The 23,658-nt window shown below is 39.8% G+C and overlaps 1 protein-coding gene across 3 annotated transcripts in view; it reads left to right on the top strand.

Annotated features, from left to right (window-relative positions):
* Positions 1 to 23,658, top strand: part of CLTCL1 (clathrin heavy chain like 1) — a 189,447-nt gene that overhangs the window by 164,124 nt on the left and 1,665 nt on the right. Inside the window, exons 19-32 of one of the 3 annotated variants that reach the window (XR_016306292.1) lie at positions 4,914 to 5,059; positions 5,186 to 5,369; positions 5,499 to 5,691; positions 6,371 to 6,528; positions 6,610 to 6,774; positions 6,901 to 7,008; positions 7,218 to 7,385; positions 7,631 to 7,780; positions 7,874 to 8,005; positions 8,275 to 8,385; positions 13,523 to 13,693; positions 14,057 to 14,278; positions 20,517 to 20,592; positions 21,023 to 21,083. Coding sequence is in view for 2 of the 3 variants with exons in the window: in XM_089653178.1 (XP_089509304.1) it covers positions 4,914 to 5,059; positions 5,186 to 5,369; positions 5,499 to 5,691; positions 6,371 to 6,528; positions 6,610 to 6,774; positions 6,901 to 7,008; positions 7,218 to 7,385; positions 7,631 to 7,780; positions 7,874 to 8,005; positions 8,275 to 8,385; positions 13,523 to 13,693; positions 14,057 to 14,278; positions 20,517 to 20,592; positions 20,869 to 20,900 (2,016 nt within the window). In the remaining variant the exon portion in view is untranslated. The other 2 variants (XM_089653178.1, XM_089653177.1) reach the window with 2 other exon arrangements.

Genomic DNA, 23,658 nt, shown 5'->3' on the forward strand with positions numbered 1-23,658 from the left:
AAATCCTATAAAATAACAAAAAAAAAAAGGGACTCCCATAAGTACCTGAAAAATGGAGGACACCCAAAGGGTAGTGGCCATGGCACAAATAAAACAATATAGAAACCTTTTACTAAGTGAGTATTCCAGTGGTCAATCTTCAGTTTGTATCTCCCACAGTATATATCCACTTGTCTGTCCATATTTACTCTGCTAGGGGAATGTACTTCTCACCAAGTGCCGAACAGCAACTGCTGAAAATGCTATGTGGTGTTCCATATGTTTGTCTGGGAATTTAGGGAACAGCAATATATTATCACGTTAAGGATTGTTGTTTTATGCATTTTCAGCAGTTGCTGTATAAAACTAAATATTCTGGGAAATATATCATTTCACCTGTGAATTGTTTTTATTATATGATTGAAAATATTTTTTAAAAAATTGTTTTGTCAATAAATATATATATATTTTTTTTATCATTATGGTTTTAGGTGTACATGCCTAAAAAGTACATACTCTATTTTTCCAGAAATTCTTGACTTTCAAAATTGGGATGTGGTATTTTTTTTTGTTGTTATTGTAACCACGGTGCCACCTGGTGGTTGCAAACACATTATTTTAGCTCTAAGATTTGTGGATTAAACTTTGTGATTTGTAATAGTACTGCTTAGACCTTGAAGAAGGGGACATACCCCGAAAGCTTGTCCTCAAAATTGTATATTAGTGCAAATAAAAAAAGTATCACGGACAGTACTCAATTGTTACAGTGGATATAAAAAGTCTACACACCTCTCTCAAAATGTCAGGTTTCCGTGCCATAAAAAATGAGACAAAGATAAATAGTTTCAGAACTTTTTCCACCTTTAATGCGACCTATAAACTGTACAGCTCAATTGAAAAACAAACTGAAATCCTTTTTTTTTTGGGGGGGGGGGGGGGACATAAAAAACTAAAATAATGTGGTTGCATAAGTGTGCACACCCTCTTATAACCAGGGATCATTTAAAGTGCCTCTGATTAACCCCAAATAAAGTTATGCTGTTCTGGTAGGTCTTTCCTGACATTTTCTTAGTCGCATCCTACAGCAAAAGCCATGGTCGGCAGAGAGCATCCACAGCATCAGAGGGATCTCATTTTTAAAAGATATCAGTCAGGAGAAGGGTACAAAAGAATTTCCAAGGCATTAGATATACCATGTAACACAGTGAAGACAGTCATCAAGTGTAGAAAATATGGCGCAACAGTGACATTGCCAAGAACTGGACATTCCTCCAAAGTTGATGAAAAGACAAGAAGAAAACTAGTCTGGGAGGCTGCCAAGAGCTCTACAGCAATGTAAAAGGAGTTACAGGAATATCTGGCAAGTACTGGCTGTGTGGTACATGTAACAACAATTTCTCATATTCTTCATGTCAGGGCTGTGGGGTAGAGTGGCAAGAAAAACATCCAAGCCCAGATAAATTTAGCAAACACACATCTGAAGTCTACCAAAAACATGTGGGAAAATGTGTTATGGTCTGATGAAACCAAGGTTGAACTTTTTGGCCATAATTCCAAGATATGTATTTGGCGCAAAAACAACACTGCACATCACCAAAAGAACACCGTACCCACAGTGAAGCATGGTGGTGACAGCATCATGCTTTGGGGCCGTTTTTCTTCAGCTGGAACTAGGGCCTTAGTAGAGGGAATTATGAACAGTTCCAAATACCAGTCAATATTAGCACAAAACTTTCAGGCTTCTGCTAGAAAGCTGAACATGAAGAGGAACTTCATCTATCAGCATGACAACGACCCAAAGCATACATCCAAATCAACAAGGGAATGGCCTCACCAGAAGAAAATTAAAGTTTTGGAATGGCCCAGCCAGAGCCCAGACCCGAATCCGATCTAAAATCTGTGGGGTGATCTGAAGAGGGTTGTGCACAGGAGATGTCCTCGCAATCTGACAGATTTGGAGTGTTTTTGCAAGTAAGAGTGGGCAAATATTGCCAAGTCAAGATGTGCCATGCTGATAGACTCATACCCAAAAACACTGAGTGCTGGAATAAAATCAAAAGGTGCTGCAACAAAGTATTATTTTAAGGGTGTGCACACTTATGCAACCAAATTATTTTTAGTTTTTTATTTCTACTTCCCTCCACCTAAACGATTTCAGTTTGTTGTTCAACTGAGTTGTACAGTTTATAGGTTACATTAACCACTTTCATACAGGGCACTTTTACCCCCTTCCTACCCAGGCCAATTTTCAGGTTTCAGTGCTGTCACACTTTGAATGACAATTGCGCGGTCATACAACACTGTACCCAAACTAAAATTTTATCATTTTCTTCACACAACTAGAGCTTTCTTTTGGTGGTATTTAATCACCACTGGGGCTTTTATTTTTTGCTAAATTAACAAAAAAAGACAAAATTGTTTGGAAAAAAAACCCCACATTTTTCTTTGTTTCTGTTATAAAAGTTTGCAAATAAATAATTGTTCCTCATAAATTAAGACCAAGATGTATTCTACTACATTTCTTTGGTGAAAATAACCCAAATTAGTATTTATTATTTAGTCTGTAGGAAAGTTATAGAGTTCACAAACTATGGGATCGATCTGAATATTGATCATTCCTGAAGTACTGACAGCTAATCTAATTTCTTGAGGTCCAAGAATGTCAGAACAGTACAGATATCCCCCAAATGACCCCTTTTTGCAAAGTAGACAGCCAATGTATTTCATAACAGGCATGGCGAGTTTTTTGAAGTTGTAATTTTTTTGTAATTTTTCAGAAAATTAAGAAATTTAAAAAAATGATTTTCACTATTTTTTTTTTTTTTTGCATACTGTCACCAGTGCAGTACAGCGTCACCATAAAACTGGCATGGTGGTGATCAGGGACACTGACTGGTGACAGTACAAAAAAAAATGTTATTTTTTTTATTTTTTAGTAATTTTTTTCTCTTTTTTTTTAAGATTTTTTTTTCATATTTCACTATGACCAAAGTAGTATAATGTTACCATAGTAACATTGTACTACTTTGGGGAAGTGATCGGTATTTGTGTTTTTTGGGTTTTTTTTTACACAATTTGCTTATAGCAAAGAATTACTTTGCTATAAGGAAGCATTTACCTAAATGAAATCGATTCATTCAGGGTTTTTTTTTTTTTTTTTGTAATTAGCTGTGATTTGGCCACTGCTAATCACATGACACAGCTGGGCTGTGATTGGCCCAGCTTGTGCATGTGATCACTGTGACCATTCACAGCTAGACACACTTGTATACAATGGATGGCATGAAAAGAAGCCATCCATTGTATACAACTGTCATGTGACCTGCTGTGATTGGTCACATGATACTGGCAACATTTTAACAGGGGTGTGTAGACTTTTTATATCCACTGTAAGATTTTTTGAGAAGCACCACGTTTATTTGAGATGGTGAAAGGGTAATAATCTTCCTCTAAATGACACTCATTTTTGTCATTTTATGGGTATTGTTTCATGTAGCAGTCTTAAGGATTTGTGTACAGTATGGGAACAGTTTGTCCTATGCACAGAAAATCAGGTTACATTAACCAGTTGCAGACTCTGTACGTGTCAGACATGCCCAGAAAAATGGCATCATTGTACACAGGGCATGTGTAACAAGTCCAGTCCTGCCAGGATCTCCCCTGTCCCAGTACTGGGCAATTCAGCTCTGATTAATCAAAGTGATGAAAAGTTCTGACACCTGGAGCCTGGCAATGGTTACCAACAACATTGCTCAAAAGAAACAATGTTTCATTCTGAATCTGTTAGTTCACCCCCTTGATCTATAGATGAATGATCTGCAGGTGAAGTCAGTTAAAGCAACTTGACAAGTAAAAAAAAAGTTGTTTTTTTTTTTCAATAATAAATGTTCCTCTATTTAACACTTTATTAACCCTTAGTTTATTCCAATCAACCAATTAAATCTTTATTCTCCTTTTCCATTCAATTATTATTTTCCTGCTGATTTTTTGTTGTTGTTTCTTTTTCATAAACTAATAATATTCAAGCGCAAAATTGAAAAAAAAAACAAACCACTTTATTTCATTTGTAAATACCCTTGCAATGCTTTGCACCAGAATCATATTTTTAGTGTCATTTTAAACAGGACAAATTACAAAATAAAATGTGCACTTTTTATGTGCAGTAACACTATTTATTTTTAAACTATCTCTGCTCAAAAGAAGAGAGTGCATTTTGTTTTGTTTAATTGTTTAAGGATTGAAAGAATAAAAATCATTCTTTCAATTATGAAAAGAGAGCCTTGTTTGATTGTATTACATTTTTATCTTAAAGCGCGCACCCGCCCCCCGAAAAAAAAAAAAAAAATCAGCAGCTACAAATACTGTAGCTGCTGACTTTTAATATTAGGGCACTACTTACTTGTCCAGGGATCCAGCGGTGTCCTTACCCTGAGCCAATTCTTCAGTTGGCTGTCAGGTGTTCGCACCGCCATCTTGAGTAAGGGAAAAACCAACAGTGAAGCCTTGCGGCTGCACAGCCAGTATCCTACTGTGCATGCACGAAGGGTGATGCGCTTTGTGATTGGGCCTCAGTCATCTGGGACCTGTAAATTGTCTCACTGCTGCGAACTGGGCCGGAAGTGGGAGCAGTTACCTGTTAACCTGTTAAAACCAGTTACCAGCTTGCCCCCCCCCAAAGGTGTCAAATGTGGCAGCGGAGGGGGGGAGGAGTCAGATAAGCAGAGCTTCCACTTTTTCGTGGAACTCTGCTTTAAGTAATGACAAAGTTATCACTGAATAAATAAGGCCATAACAGAAATGTAAAAATTGCTAGTCAGTAGGGGGTGAACAGGTGTGAGAGGTCAAGTGGTTAAGATGACAGACCCTGTATGTGTACTTGGTAAATTGTTTTGGACAGCTTCAGTAGTTTGGCTGTATTTTTTTTCCCCACAAAGGTGGTGCAGACTGCTCTATCAGAGACACAGGATCCAGAAGAAGTGTCAGTGACTGTGAAAGCATTTATGACTGCTGATCTCCCTAATGAACTCATTGAGCTTCTTGAGAAGATAGTTTTGGACAACTCCGTGTTCAGTGAGCACAGGTCAGATGGGGAGGTAATAGAATTCTAGTAAAAGAATAGAAACAATGGTGGGTGGCATGGAAGGGCTAAAATCTGGTTGTTTGTAATGATGCAACTGATGTCTGTTAAGTGACTGTTTGCTTTCAGGAACCTGCAGAATCTATTGATACTAACTGCCATCAAGGCTGACCGTACACGTGTAATGGAGTATATCAACCGCTTAGATAACTATGATGCGCCAGACATTGCTAACATTGCCATCAGCAACCAGCTTTTTGAGGAGGCCTTTGCTATCTTTAGGAAGTTTGATGTTAACACATCTGCCATACAGGTGAAGGAAATTAATCGGTCATTTCTAAAAAAAAAAAAAAAAAAAAGGCTTTTAAAAGTGTTATAAATATTGTAAAATCTATCTTTTTTTTTTTTTATGGTTGTTTCTCCTGTACATTTCATCTTGCAGGTCTTGATTGAGCACATCGGCAATCTGGACCGTGCATATGAATTTGCAGAAAGATGCAATGAGCCAGCAGTTTGGAGTCAGCTGGGTAGAGCACAGCTGCAGAAAGACTTGGTCAAGGAAGCTATTGACTCCTACATTAAAGCCGATGACCCCTCCTCTTATATGGAAGTGGTGCAGGCAGCAAGTAAGAATGGTGAGTGTTGGTTACTATTGACAGTTGCTCCAGATTATATCTGCTCTGGTTTGATTTAGATCCACACATTGGCTAACATACAAAGATAGCATAGCTCCTTTTTTTCCACTGTTATAGGTTTGCACTTTAAAGCTGCTGTAAAACACCCTGTTTACATAAATATTTACATATGTGGATAAGATTATCATTTGGGTACAAATAGAGATGTCTGACCATAAATTAAAGGAAATAGAACACAAATTAGAGGAATACTTATTGGTACTTTAAAAAGAAGAAATCCATTTTTATAAAATTCAATTACCAAAGTAATTGCAGTAGCTAATAGAAAGTAAGACCATACTGCAGCATATTATGTTTGAACGGGTACAAGATAACCATAATTTAGATAAGATAGTAAATTTATGGGTGAATAATAGAATATAAACTTAAAAAAAAAAATGTAACACATTTTGATCAAATTATGTGTTTTTTTTTAGTTTGTGAACAAGTATAACCTTTATCGTTTTTATGGTTTTGTTTTCCATACAGAATAGTATTCAGATCAGTATGCATGCCAGTGGCATGTTACCTGCAAGATCAGTCTTTCTTATTGATTTTCTCGTTTGCTTTGCCTAAATTACGGGCTGTGGCAACTAGTGACATTTCTGAAAGAAGTAACCTAAATTTGTACATTTCACAGGTAACTGGGAGGACTTGGTAAAATTCTTACAGATGGCAAGAAAGAAAGCTAGGGAATCATATGTAGAGACGGAGTTGATATTTGCTTTGGCAAAAACAAATCGCCTCTCAGAGCTGGAGGAATTTGTCAGCAGCCCCAATAACGCCCATATCCAGCAGGTCCTATGTTTAATATTTATTTATATATCATTTTTGTTTTGTCTTTGTGTGTTTTACTTTCCTGCCTTTTACAAATTTTAGGTGGGAGATCGTTGTTATGAAGAGGGCATGTATGACGCTGCTAAACTTCTTTACAACAATGTGTCAAATTTTGCCCGGTTGGCATCCACACTGGTACACCTTGGCGAGTACCAAGCTGCTGTGGACAGTGCACGAAAGGCTAACAGTACCCGCACCTGGAAAGAGGCAAGTGAATCCTAATCTCAGGAGCACTGAATGTTGAAGCATTTGTGAATCTCTTTTAGTATCACTTTTATAATATCTGTGTGTGTATATGTATGTATATTTATTATTTGTATTCCTATTTTTAAGGTCTGTTTTGCATGTGTGGATGGTACAGAATTCCGATTAGCACAGATGTGTGGCCTGCACATTGTGATCCATGCTGATGAACTAGAGGAGTTGATCAGTTATTATCAGGTGGGTTTGAAACCAGTTCTTGTTTGAAGCATAATTTTATGATGCTATTTGCCTATTATTGATACTACAAGAAGGTTCCCTATCTAGTTCAAGAAGGTCTTTGCTAAGCCCCATTTTCATTCTAGATGGTTATGTAACGATCTAGTCACAATAAAGGTTTGTAATAAGTTATTTGTGATTTCTTTTTTTTTATCCTGTTGTCTTTAAAGGACCGGGGCTATTTTGAGGAGCTAATTGCACTTCTAGAAGCAGCCCTGGGTTTGGAACGTGCACACATGGGTATGTTCACAGAGCTGGCTATTCTGTACTCCAAGTTCAAGCCTCAGAAAATGCGGGAGCATTTGGAGTTATTCTGGTCCCGAGTCAACATCCCCAAGGTAAGAATTGGATACATTTTTTTTGTAAACTATTGATACTCATAATTACCAAATTTGGCCAGCAGAGGACCATTGTTTATGGAACTTGATAAAGCTGCTTTTAAAAACTTCCTGAATCATCTCATTCCTGTCATCAGTATTTTTAAATTAATCTGCATACAAACTGGTGTGTCAAAATATTCTTGTTTTGTGCAGCCTTTCTGGACAGCTATATTTGCTAATATGTGTGTTGTATGCTCTTTTAGGTTTTGCGTGCTGCAGAGCAGGCCCATTTATGGGGTGAACTAGTGTTCTTATATGATAAATATGAAGAATATGATAATGCAATTCTCACAATGATGAGTTATCCCACCACTGCCTGGAAAGAGGGACAGTTTAAGGATATTGTAACTAAGGTATTTGTTTATCTAATATGTTTTCCTAGTTTGGGCATAAGTTAAAAAAAACCCTAAAAAACAGCATACAGTGATTGTTCTTTATGGTTACAGGTTGCCAATGTAGAGCTGTATTACAAAGCCCTGCAGTTCTATCTGGAGTACAAACCTTTGCTCATTAATGACCTTCTCTTGGTCTTATCCCCACGTTTGGACCACACACGAACTGTCAGCTATTTTTCTAAGGTAGTATATTCTGTGTTTTTATAATGTCACATTTATCTTACATTTATTTATATTTATGTACAACTCTGCAGATCTTATGCCCGTTTCCTTGAGTTATCTGTATGTTAAGAGAATCCTTAGAACTGTTGCATTGTGGCCTAATAGCGCTTCATCCAAGCTTCTCTATACACATACAGCAAACATTAGCTTGTACATTTTCCACTGTTTTTAGGACACAAAGTATATTTTTTGCAGTATCATGTTTTGCTAAACTCTGATCTTTCCTTTAGATGAACCAGTTACCTCTTGTTAAGCCGTACTTGCGTTCAGTTCAAAATCATAACAATAAATCTGTGAATGAAGCCCTCAACAACCTGCTGACAGAGGAGGAGGATTATCAGGTAACAAAGTAATTAGAATCGATGAAATAATTGCAGAACTTAATACTATACCTTCCTGTGTTATCAATTATTGCAAACTACTTTCTTGTCATACTTTCTACAAGGGATATTTGCAAAATTAACACTTTTGTGACCAATGTTCATTGATGCCTACATGTCTAGACTACATTTAGCAGCATCCACATGTATCGGAATTTTAAAAAAAAAGTGCTCAGATAACATAAAACAGTACCCCACCATCACTTCTTTGGAGGCACCTCTTTCTGCAGAGAAGTTTGGTGAAGTCCTGTCTCAAACACATTGGGGAAAAGCGCCCCAGAAGGGTATTCTATTCTCTATTACAAGACTTTTTGGTCTCTCCTCTTCTCACACTTTATCGCAGCCTACAATAATGTAGGCACCGGTGCGTCTTTTCCAGAGGATACGCTCCGGACCCAGATCACTGTGATCACTAAGGAGGGGAAGGAGCCACTTCTTTACCAAAATTATAGACCTATCTCTCTTTTAAATAACGACCTTAAATTGTTCACTAAAATTCTTGTGATGACACTGCTGCTGAGTCGGTTCCAAACCTAATGCATTCTAATCAAGTGGGCTTCATACCCTCAAGAGAGGCAAGAGATAATACCACTAAAGCCCTGGCTCTAATTCATGCTGTCCACTCTCAGAAAATATGTTGCTCCTCTCCACTGACGCTGAAAAAGCGTTTGAAAGAGTGAACTGGTTCTTCTTGACAGAAACCCTTTGTCATATTGGCATATAGCAGTGAAAGATGCACTGGCTATGTGCAATCTACTCCCACCCTTCTGCGCAAGTGATGATTAATGGCCAGCTCTCATCTCCTTTCTGAATCAACAATGGGACTAGACAGGGCTGTCTGCTCTCTCCATTGATTTGATGCTGACCCTGGAACCTTTTTTGCGTAAGATTAGGGGCAGTCCAGACATTACCTGCCTAGATCTGGGTTCTTTTCTTTCCCCCAGAGTTGCAGCCTATGCAGAAAACTTTTTTTTTTTGTCGAACCCTTTGATCTCATTGCCGAGTCTTATGACAGAACTGAAAACCTTTGAGTCCTTGTCACTGTTCCACATCAATTATCAAAAGTCAGAAGCTTCTTTTGCTGCCCTTCCTAAAACTAACTTTCCTTTTAAGTGGGCTTCCTCCCACATTACATATTTGGGCATCTATCTTCCCAAGACATTGGCAGATACATTTGGGCTAAATTTCCCACCGCTTCTCATGTCCATTAAGAAAGATCTAGTGGCTTGGCAAACTGGCACAGTAGCACCATCAAAATGAACATTATGCCCCACCTACTTTTCCCACTGCTAGTTCACATTCTGAACTCCTTTCTGTTGAAGCAGTTAATAGAGTATCCAACAACTTCCTGTGGTCACAGAAACCCCCACGACTTCCTCAGGCTATACTACGACTCCCGAAATTGCAAAGGAGTACGGCATTAACAGATGTGAATCTCTATCACACTGCTTGCCATATAACTAGTGCTCTGGACCATGAAACAATGGGTGCTATAGGAGCAAGCCATGTCGGGAGTGCCACTGAATATTCTGCCATGGTGTCGTTCATATCTTCCTGATACTGTGCACACTCACTCTACGGTTGGAGAAACGTGGCATATTTGTACCAAGGTGTTCAAAACCTCCACACTTTTGCCGGATCCCTCGCCACTCTTTTTCCCATAGTAGGGAACCCTGCTTTTCATCCAGAGTTGTGTGATCCCAGATTTGAAGTTTTAAAGATTAATGGCCTTTTCTAGGTCCGACATTTTATCTCACCCAGATGCTGGATTTCAAGACAGCAAATTTTCAAAGACCTGGTGTACTTGGGGCTCTCTTTTTGGCATAAGATCCAGCTTACACATTTCCTCCACTCTTTACCCCCAGTGGAGGGTTGCTGCTGCCACCTTACATTTCGAAATTCTGTGTACAGAGAGATCACCGCTATACGACATGCAATTTCACAGGTTTTTCGCCTTTTTCTCTCCTCACCATCAAACTTCAGACTGTCTTACATCTCCAAATGGGAAGAGGACCTAGAGATCACTTTTATGAACAAACAGGTAGAGAGAATTCTCCTGTTTACTTACAAAACTCCTCCATTGGCTCCAGGTACCAAGAATCTGGTTTCAAGCTACTGGCGAGATTGTCTTCTACGTCCATTGGGATCCAAAAAAAAGGATCCCTCAGGGTTTGAACATTTGCTGGCAATGTGGAGAGGAACCTGGTTCTCTCCTTCATATATTCTGGTCATGTCTCTCACTCCAGACCTTTTGATCAGAAATCCACCGTATCATCTGAAAATTCACCGATCAAATGTTACCGTGATTTTATTATTTTTTTTATATAGTGCATCTGTATTTGACTAAAGGTGACTGTGTTCATCTGCAGGCAGTTAATGGAGCCTTTAGCTTGTATTTGGTTGCTATGTCATAGCTGGCATAATGTTTGCATAATCTGGAACCACTCTGATTGATTCCCCATTCATCAGTGGGTAGGACCCCACCTGTCATTGGTACCCTGTGACGGAGGTGTGGGTAGAACAGAACATATGTGGAGAGCAGTGGGACACACAAGGTTTTTATTGAGTGATTTGGAGGGCACACGAGGAGTATAGCAAGGTTCTGGCAAAACAACTGTTAAGTCCGTACCACAGGGTGGGACACACGATAAGGATCACCGAGTTCTGGTAGGCAACATGGGGGGATAGCCCGTAGCACCATCTGGGTTCACAACAGGGAGGCAGACTGGCAGGCAATGGGTTAAGTCTGAGTAGCACACAATAGGGAGCAGTCTCTGGCAGGTTAAGGGTTCATGTACAATGCAGCTGATAAACTCACATTCAGGAGCTTTTCTGCTGTGTTTGAGTTTTTTTTTAGCAGCCCCTGAACTCTCCCTAATGTTTTCCTATGTGTCAGGTACACATAATTGTTTAGAGTCTTTTTTTTTTAGCGCACCAAACTTGCGTTCAGGAGTAGATTTTATCAGCATTTCAAACGCTTGTAAACGCGGCTAACAGCATTTATAAGCGTTTGTGTTTCGAAGCATTTTTTAACTGTTCCATATCCAGATGCTGTCCAGAGCCTTTTTTCATCATCAGAAATGCATGCAAAGTGTTTTCCATGTATTCAAATAGCACACAACAGGTGGCAGACTGGCAGGCAATGAGTTAAATCCGAATGGCACACAACAGGGTGGCAGACTGGCAGGCAATGGGTTAAGTTCAAGTGGCTCACAACAGGGAGCAGTCTCTGGCAGGCAATGGGTTAAGTCCGAGTGGTACACAACAGGGAGCAGTCTCTGGCAGGCACACAACAGGGAGCAGAACTCGGGCAGGCAAGGATTAAGTCCACGTTGGATCCTCAGCACAGGGGGTGGCACACAGCAGACAGGCAGAACACTGGCAGGGCAAGGATTAAGTCCAGGTTGGGTCCTCAACACAGGGGGTGGCACCCAGCAGGCAGAGCCTTGGTAAGTCTTTGGCACAGGGTAGCAATTGAGGGACTCACCCGCCAGAAGTGGCCACAGCAGAGGAAGTCTAGGCAGATAGGCACCAACTCCTGACAGCTTCAAGACCATACAGGCAATGTAGAACCACAAGTTTTAGCAGTGCACAAAGCAAAGCACAGTTCAATGCATCTCCTTATTGAGACCTTCAGCCATGAGATGCTCTGTCCATCCTGACAAGCTCTGCTCATTCTCCCCCCATGGGGGCATTATTTGACCAAGCCCCAAACCCCCCATGCCAACACATCTGGCTTTTCACAGCCACAGGACACCATACTGTCTGTGCTCCCTGCGGAGATCAATTTCATCTTCTACCCCGTGCTGGGCAGAGGAACTTCAAATTTTAACAAAGCAGACAAGCTGACTAATGGACACACGTTAATTTCAACAAATAACACCAAAATAAAATAATATTTCTGATCTCCGTCACATACCCAGTATTAAGAGCAAATAGATCTTCAAAGTTTCAGCTGCTAGCCCTTAAATGGGAACAAGTATACTAACATATGAGTGCCAAGGAACATTAATATACAGATTACAGGCGAGCGTTAATTCAGTCCTTGTATTCACATATCATGACTATGGAAAACAAGATCTTTATGTTAATGTACCCAAAAACACAAACTGTTAGACTAAATCTGATTACTACTTGTGATGAAGATCCCAAATGCTTAGAAGAGTTTAGGACTTCATGCCTGTGAAATTCAATTGTTTAAACTGAACTCCAGGCAGATATGAGCAACACATATGAATACATCTTAGAGGTTTATTAATAAATGATTCATTGTATTTTAATAAATGCAGCCAGTGTACAGTAAATGCTTTAATTTTGCCTGGTGTCAGCCTCTTGCAATCTCCTATATAGTGCAAAAGCGGGGGAGCACCAGGAGCCAGTCAGGTGTGTTGCATGCAAATGTTCTGACAGGGTACATGCTGATAGTAGCAGAAAGCAGAGTGAGTAGACAACAGAGTGAGCAGGTTTATGACTTTATCATTTTGTTGCTGCTTCTTTCTCAATATCCAGTCAGCAGGCTAGAGGTACAGAGAGGACACCTCTGTTTTCTTTCTATAGTCTTTCTACTGTATAGTCTAACATTGGAAGTGGATTCATCCACTTGTGTCTGTACAGTGTTGCAGGGCTGTGTAAAGCTCAGGAATACAAATACTTGGGCCGGTAAAATTGCTTCCTTTTATATTATTTCATCTGTGTATATTAACTGATTGACTGGAGTTCAGCCATAAAGAGCTAAGATGTGAAAATGTTATTGCAGTGCATTAAAAATGCAGCCACACTGCCATTATAATTAATCTGTACATCATGCTTGACATTTCCTCTGTCAGGCCTGTAAAGGAAAAAAGAATCCTCTTGGAAAAACTGACATCATAATTATTTTAATCCTGTTCTATATGGCTTTGCCATTCTGTCAGCACTTTGGTTACACTCATACATAGTTACACTATTCTGTATTGGAATTGGATATTTACTGATACCACCCTTTTTGCATTTTTCTGGTTTCAGAAATCAGTTGTGTGAAAAATCAGAATGTATTAAATACTGAAAACTGTAGATATGCTCTTTTGAACTCTAAAGGTAAATGCTTGTCTGTCCATAGGGCTTAAGGGCATCTATTGATGCTTATGATAACTTTGATAACATCAGCTTGGCACAGCGTCTGGAGAAACATGAGCTAATTGAGTTCCGTCGAATTGCAGCCTATCTATACAAGGGTAATAACCGATGGAAGCAGAGTGTGGAGCTATGCAAAAAGGACCGCTTATACAAGGTAATATAATAGGTATTTCAGATCATATTGAACACATTAAAAACACTTGTCCATGAAATATTAAAAATAGAGTGTAGCAATTTTTCTTGACATAACCATAAAGTAGCATCCTTGTTGCTTACAGCTATTGTACAGTATATACAAATTGTTACTATATATATGTTATATATATTAGTTCTAGATTAGAGTAGTAAATTAGTAAAGATTGATTTTACTTCCTTGGCCCCCTGCACCTGTGTTTTCTTTGGTAAAATACTCCCTGCATGGTTTTAAAGTAATGAGTATACGGTTTATTGGTTTGGGGTTTTAACTTTCTGAACTGGGTTTTCACTTGTCAGCTGTTACATATTTTTTTTTTCACAGGATGCCATGTTGTATGCTGCAGAGTCAAAAGACACTGAGCTAGCAGAGAATCTGCTTCAATGGTTTCTGGAGGAGGGAAAACGTGAATGCTTTGCAGCCACTCTCTTCACTTGCTATGATCTTCTGCATCCAGACATTGTGTTAGAGCTGGCCTGGAGGCACAACATTATGGAATTTGCCATGCCTTACTTTATTCAGGTCATGCGAGAGTACTTGTCCAAGGTGTGTATACTCTATACAGTGATATGCAGTCTAACCAGTAAAATTATGGCTTTAGAGACTGTACAAAAACAAAAGGTGTACCACTAAATTTCATGTTTAGAATGTGAGGTATGGTGCACTGAATGCCTTAGACTTGGTAGCAGACGTATCTTCAGCATTTGTCAGATTATGTTTTTAAACGAAAGTAAAGTTTTCTGGGAAAAATTTTAATTCACCATTTTTTTTGTGTGTGGAGAAGGGTTAGAACCCTCCCAAAGCTTATTAGAGTGTCTTCATTTGGGAGTTTTTTCCATTGCTTTCTGTTTCCGTGACAGGGTGTCATAGAGGGTTAGGAATGACGGAAGGGTTAGAAAAAATAATAAAGGTTTAACCACCTCAATACCCACGTTTATATACAGCCTTGTATTTAGTTGGTTATACCAGGATCATGGTTGCAGCTACAACCATGATCCTGGTACCATTCTTTTCACTAAGCTATTCTCTTTCAGGTAAAATTGATCGAGCAGCTATACAGCCACTCAGTCACTTTTGCAGGCGGTGGAAGATGGTCCCTGCCGCTGACTGCTGCCTTTTCTGGGCTCTCCCATCCCACTGGGAAGCCTTTTACCAATGTGACCGGTGAAATCGGATGCAGCGCACAGAGCGAAAGGAACCTTTATAGTTCCTCCCACTCAGTGATGTCAGAAACCAGTTGTGACGAGGATTTTGTCACTACTTGTTTCTGTTTGTTTGTTTACAAGCCTGTACCTGATTGTAAAGCATATGATCAAACCAATCTTGGTTTGATCAGACGCTTTTGAGGGCAGAGGAAAGATTTGGGGTTTATTAGACCCCATATCTCTACATAAAGAGGAATGATCACAAGGGATGTTGTTCACCCCTTGTGATAGCAATAAAATGTATTGAAAAAACAAAATAAAGGTGCAGTGTTTAAAAAAAAAAAAAAAAAAATACAATTACATAAAATAATAATAAAAAAATGTTTAAAGTGTCCCCCGTCATCCCTTGCACACTTGCAAATTAGAACATGTACATAGGTCCCACACGCATATGTGTTATGGGTTAGATTAGAAGCATTTATGGCTACCCATACTATGACTTTCCCGGTTAACAACACAGGTGTATAATGACAATGAGGAAGAGGAACAACAAAGTACATCATGTGAAGAGTGATGTAGTTGGTAGCTGTAGTGTACTTTATTTCAGCATTATTTATTATGCAACCACATGTGTTTAGAAAGGATGAATAGGATTTTTGTAGTGTAAAATCCTCTTCATGAAGTCTGTTAAGGGACACAAGATATCTTTCATGTTTGGATATTTTGCTGCCTACAGAAGGATTGCACACTGGCAAACCCAAAAACCCAAGACAACAGCTCCCCTTGCCAGCACTCCTCTGTTTTGTAACAGTGCAGTACTGAGAGTGCAGTCATAAATAAAGGGGACTGGAACCTCAGTGAACTCCAAGAAAAGGATTTTACTGTAAGTACCCAAATTTTGTTTCTTTATTGTCCATTGAGGAACTTAGCAATTCTTAGATTTCTTGGACTGTCTGGTTATACTGCCCATACAGAAGAAATTGTCAGTGGCAAAGAAAAAAAAAAGTCAACTAGATAACCATGCCTTAAGTTGTGATGCCTCAGTTTTTTTCTTCAGCTCTGAAGATTTTTCTTTCTGCTATCAATATCTGCTGGTAGGTTGATACCGGATATACTATTTGAAATCCTGATAGTATATCTCGTAAGCCAATGGCATTGGCGTATTCAGGCTGGATAAATTGAATCCTTGTGGGCTTCTTCAACTAGCTAAGAAGAAATGATGCACTTACGCTGGAGATTCATAGCAGATGTATGAAATTCTGGATTCTCTTTGCTATGGACCAGAGTTGATGTAATCGCATATGTGTCCCAGTTACCATTCGACTCTATTCAGATCAGGCCAGTTTCTGGGGATTCCTTGCTTTATATTATGTGTCAGGTGATTTTCCTTTTCTTAACTGAATCTTCTTGCTTGTCTGCTTCGCAGGATTTATATAGAAAGCATTTTGGTGTTTTATTGCTCCAGACTGGCCCAGGCAGATATGGTATGTCTACCTGGAAACATTGTGAAGGTTTTCTGTCTCGAAAACTGTTTTCCTGTCCTGTTTCACAACCAGAGGCAATTCAGCATTGTATTTCCCTGACACTAAGGACTCGTTCATAGACGTGTGAATCGTTTCGTTCCGAATATAATTTCAGACATAAAGTTTTGTTATTTGACAATTCAGATGTATCCGAATCTTCAAATAGCAACAGTAACAAATTTCAATGAAGCCGAAATAAATTATGTTTGAAGCATCCGAAATAATGAATGATGCGAGTCATGGCTGTTAAGGATGCAGTGGCTGGCTGCTCCTTAACAACAGCTAATAACACCTGTCAATATTGTGTTGGACCAGTTCATTTCTGGAATTCATTTCGTATCTTCCTCATTAGCTGATTTTTCTCCAGATCTCTTTTCCCCCCACCAGGCACTGTTGCTAAAATTACAGGATGTTAATTGAGAGACAGATCTTTGACAAGAAAGTCCCTTTCACCTAATGTGTTCCCAGGACTCCTCCCCAGCCTTCAAGACTGCATGTGCTGTGAGGTTTTTCCAAAAGATGGGATGAAGGACATCCCCTATTCCGGAACTGGATTTCTGAGTCACCAAACCAGGGATAACTTGGTTCTTAGTGCCAGACAAATAAGTCTGTATAGGGACTTGATTGGCTAGTCCCACAGTAACAGAATGTTGGGTTGTAGAGGTCTGAAGTGAAAATGTCAGGCCCAAAACTCTTGCAAAAGTGGAGAGCTGGATGACTTGTGCACTAGAGAACTCAAATTTTGCGATTACATCCTGAAGTCTCTCCTGTAGAAGAAACAATCTGACCTGAGCTGTGTCTAGGGCTAGATCCAGATACTTCAAAAACTGAATTGATTCCAGTGACAATTTCAATACATATAAGATCCCAGTGAATCACTGTAACCTCTGGACAGTCAGGACCAGTTTGGTGACAGAGCCGCATTGACTGTTCCCTTAACAGGAGGCCACCTGAATATCCCACAGTAGGAATGCCACATAAGCACAATAGTACTAATACTGGGGCCAGCATCTTCGGGAACATCCAAGGTGCAGATAAAAAGTTGAAGACCAGGAAAATGTTGATGCACTGCGAAAATGGGAAGATGCAGGTATGCATCCCTAATGTCCACAGAATCCAGAAGCTCTCCCTGGTAAAGAGTAGCAATGACAGACCTGGTGGATTCTGTTCAAAATTGCTGCACCCAAATGAAGACATTCAGAGCTTTGAAAAAAAAAGATGGGGTGGATGCCCCTTTTGGATTTGGCAAAAGTGAGCAGAATAGCACAGCCCACCGATGAGAGAGTTCTAGACAGTTTCAAACCACCTATCACTTGGGTTCTTAAAGAAAGGTATGTCTTCCTATTCTGGAACAGTAAGTGCCATTTTAGGCAGGTCACTGTCGTTTCTACAGTGTGGAAAAGGCCACTTTTGTACAAAACCCTCCTTAGATGGGTACAAGGTCAATAAGCTCATGCTTGGGAACAAAAGTCTTGTAAGGTGTTTCCAATTGTTCTTAAATTTGGTAGTGATAGCAGTTGACTGCGACTCCTCGGGGCAAACTCATCTGTTAAAGACGGGAGTGATTCAGAATTGGGGAGAGTCTCTGTGACTCATGCAGAAGATGCCAAACCCACAGCTAAATCAGATGGAAAAGCGGTTTCCGAGCCTCAGTCCTTAAGTACACCCAATAGACAATGTTTTAGAAGTTTCCCTTAGATAAATAGCTGTCTTAAATACCAAGCCATGACTATGGTTGCCACCTCACCCATTTAAAACTGAACGCATAATAAATACACAGGTTCTGTGGTTAAAGTGGTAATTAAACTCACCTAGTACCTTATCTGCATTAAATTAGCCTCAGAAACTGTGTAATTAATGTGTTCGGGTTTAAAGGGATGAGGTGGCAACCCTAGTCATGGCAATGATTTTAAGCACCTGTGCAAGGTGAGGGAAATCCTGAAAACATGACCTGTTTGGGCATACTTGAAGAGGAACTAAACTGTATGTAAATGCCACAAACTGTAAATGCTATTTAATTAATTTTTTACACTCAAAGCAAACTCGCCCATTCCTCCATGTCTCCATTTTTTATTTGGTTAATAAATTACTTTGAAAAACTGCCACATAGTATTTCTAACCTCAGCCATATTGAGTAAGGGCAGATGGTTCATGTAGCATTTGTCTCCTTCAATCCATTTGCCCTTAGCTGAGACATGCAGTCAGAAAGCCTAGGCGATCGCAGCGGAAGTGGGAGTAGGTGCCTGTCGAATTCTGGTTCCCCCCCACTTCCCTAAGGTGCCAATCCTGAACGGGGAACAAAGCCTTAAAGCGGAACTTCCCCTTTTGGATGGAGCTACACTTTTAACCCCCTGATGACTGCAGGTCATCTTGGCTGGGTGCCCCTTCCAGAAAAAGTAGCCACAATACTAAACAGTCTCCATTTATTTGTCTAATTTTTCGACAGATGGATGCCTGATAAACACTTTGAGATTGCTTTGTATCCCTTTCCAGCTTCATGTCTAACGGCAGACTGGGTCTTGCCTTGGAGGTTAAAGCCTGGGAGTAACAAAAGAAACTCTTACTGGCCTCAGAGGAGGAGTGGCCTAGGCTTTTTTGCTGGGATTAATGAGTTCTCTTTCTCCCCATAGCTTCCTTTTTTAGGCTGTCCAAAATATTTTCCGAAGAGATTCATTCAGGAAACCAGATGTGCAATGTCAACCAGACAATCTACACAATAGTGTAGGCCTGTAGACATAAGCCATAAGTGCTCCATAAATGGAGGATTAGTGTGAATAGAAGCTGAATTCTAGAATTTAGAATCCAGACTGACACACTAACCTTACAGCTATGGCAGGTTGCAGTCTATCTAAATATTTGTCAGTGGGATATACACTGATGCATGCTTGACAGGAATGGTCAGTGCTTTAAGGTTGAGCACCACTGCATCTAAGGCTATATCAGATAGTGATTCAGGAGCAGAGGGCATCGATATATGCACACATTTTTGCGTTCAAAATTTGTAATGAACGTTGCAATTGGTCCATAAATTCTTGCACAACTAAGGGAAATAATTCCCGAGGATAAAGCTAAGGAGGAAGCCACAATTGATGGAGCTAAGAGACTCTGAAGAGTGTAGGAATCCAAATAAGGGACAGTGGTCCAGGCTGTTTGTGTAATATTTGTGCAAAGGGACATTGAAGACAGCTCAAAAACGATCAGTTTTTCCTGAGCTGGACAGAATGAATGCAGTGGAACTGCTCTTTTTGCCTTTAGGATCTGACATGTTTCACCACTTTAATAGAGACCTCTTAGAATACCAAATAAAGTGTTGAGTACTCATAAACTGGCTGCCAAAAGCAGGAAAGGTTCAAATAACCACAGGTAACCAGGTCACTGTAAGAGGCAGCAAGGACAGACTAAGGTGGTAGCCATGTTTCTTGCAAACAGAAGCAACAGCTGGAAGAGTCTACCTCAATCTGAAAAGACAGGAGCAAAGTGTGAAGTATGCACATGCTACACTCCACCTTTTGACACATCTCTTAAAGTGGTAATGAACTCTTTTTTTTAATACTGTTGCCTACAGGTAAGTTTATCATACAGCTTACCTGTAGGTAAAATGAAGATCTCCTAAACGTGCACAGTTTAGAAGATATTGGCTCTTTTTAAGAGCTGGTGCATGCGCTCTGAAGGAGCTGCTTACCCATGCCGTTCCTTCAGAGCACTGTGTCGTGGCCCGGGACTCCCTCACATGTGCGGGAGTGATGTCATTGTGGCTGGGCCAGTCAGACGGTCAGAGCTTGTGAACCTGGAAGGAAGATCAGGTGAAGATGGAAGCCCTGTCAGCATTGATATCTTGCTGCTGGAGAGCTTAGTTTTAAAGTAAGTCTTTCATAATGTGCTAGTATGCGATGCATACTAGCACATTATATCACCTTGAAGGGGATTTTTTTATTTATTAATAATTTTTTTACGGTTTATTTGCGGTTTACTACCACTTTAATTGCACAGCAATTTAACCCTTTATGTGGAAACCAATGGAATAAAGGGCGCATAGTAATGGAGCTCAATAGTTCCAATGAATGCCTGAGATTTTATACTGTGCTGATGTAAAGAATATGATTTGTCATTTCACAGGTTGACAAGTTGCATGTGGCGGAGAGTTTAAGAAAGGATGAGGAACAGGTTACAGAACCAGCCCCTATAGTATTTGGTGAGTACCCTGTTTTCACTGTGTTCCAGGTTTCTTTGTCATCAAATTCTCTAAAATTTTAGGGGTTGAGTGTTTCATTTATTTGCTTGGCACATTACATTCTGGAACACTTTACCATATTAAAGTGGTTGTAAACCTCAGTCATGAAATATGAACAAAGCATATCCATCTATAGTGTGTACTCGTCTCATTTAAGAGCACCAAGTATCATTGTTTGCTGCTTCGTTCCTTTACTAACAGCATGAGTCCCTTCTGACAAATTTTCCTTACACCTAGAGAAAAACGGTGATGGGATTGAGCTTCAGTAGATTGGCAGCCTCAGCTCTGTTCCTCCCCTCCTCTCCCCTCCCTTTCAGCTCTCTGAGCTCTCTTCACTAAGCTCTGCAGTGTGTGATTTCAACTCTCCACCCCCTTTTTTCTGGACTCTCAGATGAGCTTTAAAATTCAGCACTTTGAACAGCTGTAGAGAAGAGAAGACCACAGATAGACAGGTACACCTTATGTAGGATGATTTGTTACATCTTTGTATATCACCTGAGGCCACATCACTGGGTTTATGTAGGGGTTTACAACCTTGTAGCAAGTGCCCTTTTTTGTAGTCCAGAGATGCCATCCTTATTGTGCTTATTGGTCTAAATATATTGCACATGTTTATAAACAATTGTAGTTCTATATTATTTGAATATGCTCAAACTGCCTGTTGCCTGGCTGCCACGTTTAAGTATTTTTTGTTTCTAGCCTGAATTGTACAGTATATGCTGATGAGGAATTTAGATGATCAGTGTGACGGCCACACCACAAGCATTTTCAGAAGGTGGGGTCAGCAATCGTAGACTCCATGTTTCTGTCTTTCTCTTTAAGCATATGTTTTCAGAATACAATAAAGCCTTTTTTTCTTACTTTTTTTTTTATCCAGGATTAGCTGCCCTGATTTATTTCCCATGTTTATTATCTTTACTTTCAAAAAATGTTTTTCTTCATCATACAGTAAAGCACACAGGACTTTTATTCATAGTTCATCGGTTATATGCAGGCTACCTTCGGGCGAATTAACACTGAAAAAAAAAACTTGCTAGTTCCTTCCAGTTCGCACACATTAACCCTGCCCACTCTCTCAGACTTTATTTTTTGCTAGTGTCCTTAAGTGGTGGACCTGTTCTCTGGACAAGTGTTTTTTGTTTTTAAACAATTTGTTTTTTTTCTTTGACACGTCTATCGAGGTCTGACTGCTTATTGTCCTGAGCTGTCTAGCAGTTTCTCGATTTTTACGCCTCTGTGTTAACCCAGGGACCATACCCAGACCCCACTGTGTGGGGTTGTCCTATGATGTTTGTTTAAGGCACTAGATCCTGTATTAAAGCTCACCTTGGCATGAAGTACAACATGCATAGTTAGGCACAGGTAGCTATTTAGGTTCAGGACTGTGGTCTGTTTCTATGATTCCAAGACCCTGAATACCCCTTAGGGTGTATGCCCACTGTGACAAGTAAATTGTGGTCCCCTAGTTGTCCCAGCTTCATAGATAAGATAAGACAGTGCTTACCTGTATCTTGACAACAGTTCCTGGCTTTTAATAAGATATTCCAGTGTGTAGCACAAAATATGGTTTAATTGGCTGAGGAATGAAGATTTATTCAATTTAATGGTAGGCTCCCCCCATTATAATTGTCTGTAACGCTTCTCAACGCAAGCAATTTAAAGTTGTTGGTTTTTCTCCTACTTTACAGACTTAGCCTCAGGCACATGAGGTAGTTGTGTCATGCCTGTAAATGACACACTCCTATTAACTTCCACAACTGAGACACAGCCACAGGAACACGGCCAATGCCTGATCAATAGCAACCTCTATATCTGGACATGCAAACCCCTGCCTTTTACAATCCTTAAGCTACTGCTTTGTGACAAATGCTCTCCACTTATAGATGCAGTGTGTACTAATTTTAATCAAGCAGCATCTGATTCTCCACAGCCAAAAGAAGCCCTATGGGCCTAAGAGGTTGACTAAGTCGAGAAAGAATTTTGCAGTACACGCACAGATTGATTGTGCACTTTGAGGACTAGCCCAATCCTGGAAGGCTATTCACTCCTCCTAAGCTTTTTGATAAAATTTATCCTACAGAAAAGGATTTTATGAAGACATTAATTGTTCTGGTAGTGGATCCTGTCATCTCAGTAAACATCTTAAAGTTCCTAATAAGGATGTTCCTCTTTTTAGGATTTTGTTGATAGACGTTTGGAAGCCCTCCACGGTTCCTTCATCCTTGTAAGTCCAGCCCTGCAGCCAGCCATTGCTATTATATCTGTTTACCAGACTATTGCTAACTGAACAAGAAAAAATAATAGAGACCAGGAACCTGCTCTCTTAGAGCAATTGTAGCCAAAGCCATCAGTCTTATTGTTTTGTGTTGATTCTCTAGAGAATGTATTACCCAGATTTCTAGAATGTTTCTTATATTTTGTGGCTAAACGATTGGTCTGCTGAACCTGCTTGTAAAAATTGTATTCTATGAATGCGTTTTGAAGTTGAATGTCTATTTGGGGAATCCCTTTATAAATTCATAAAGAAAATCACTGGGGAAAGGTGGTACCCACAAGAAACCTAAGTTTCCTACAGCTATTACTTCTGATCAGTGAAAGGGATCTTTTCCACTCTCTACAACCCTAAACCAAGGTTTAACACTTCCTTTCATTGCAAGCCTCAGACTTCTAAGTCCACCAACTCTGGCCAGAAACTCTCCTCACAATGAAGGGTTGCCTGCACTCCTTGGGTTTGATGCATATCTGTTGGTTTTTATGCTAGTCTGAATATGAGATGTCCCAGATCTCTGGGTCCAGTCTGTTATTTCAACTGGGTAAAACGTTGAGTGTTTTTTTTAATCTCTGCCCCTTTCTCACCTCTTGCCCTCAAATTTGCTGATTTGTGATCAAAAGAAAGTTGATTTAATGACCACCTTGAGCCAATTTCAGACAGAATTGGCCAGTTCCTTTGGAAGAAGGATTTCAAGGTTTCCATTCAAATCTATTCACAGTCCCAAAACCAAATGGAGGCTTCCTCCCCACACTGAA

This window comes from Staurois parvus, unplaced genomic scaffold (genome assembly GCF_062004578.1).
Source record: "Staurois parvus isolate SC_StPar_1 unplaced genomic scaffold, SC_StPar_1.0 ptg000704l, whole genome shotgun sequence".
Taxonomy (NCBI): Eukaryota; Metazoa; Chordata; class Amphibia; order Anura; family Ranidae; genus Staurois; species Staurois parvus.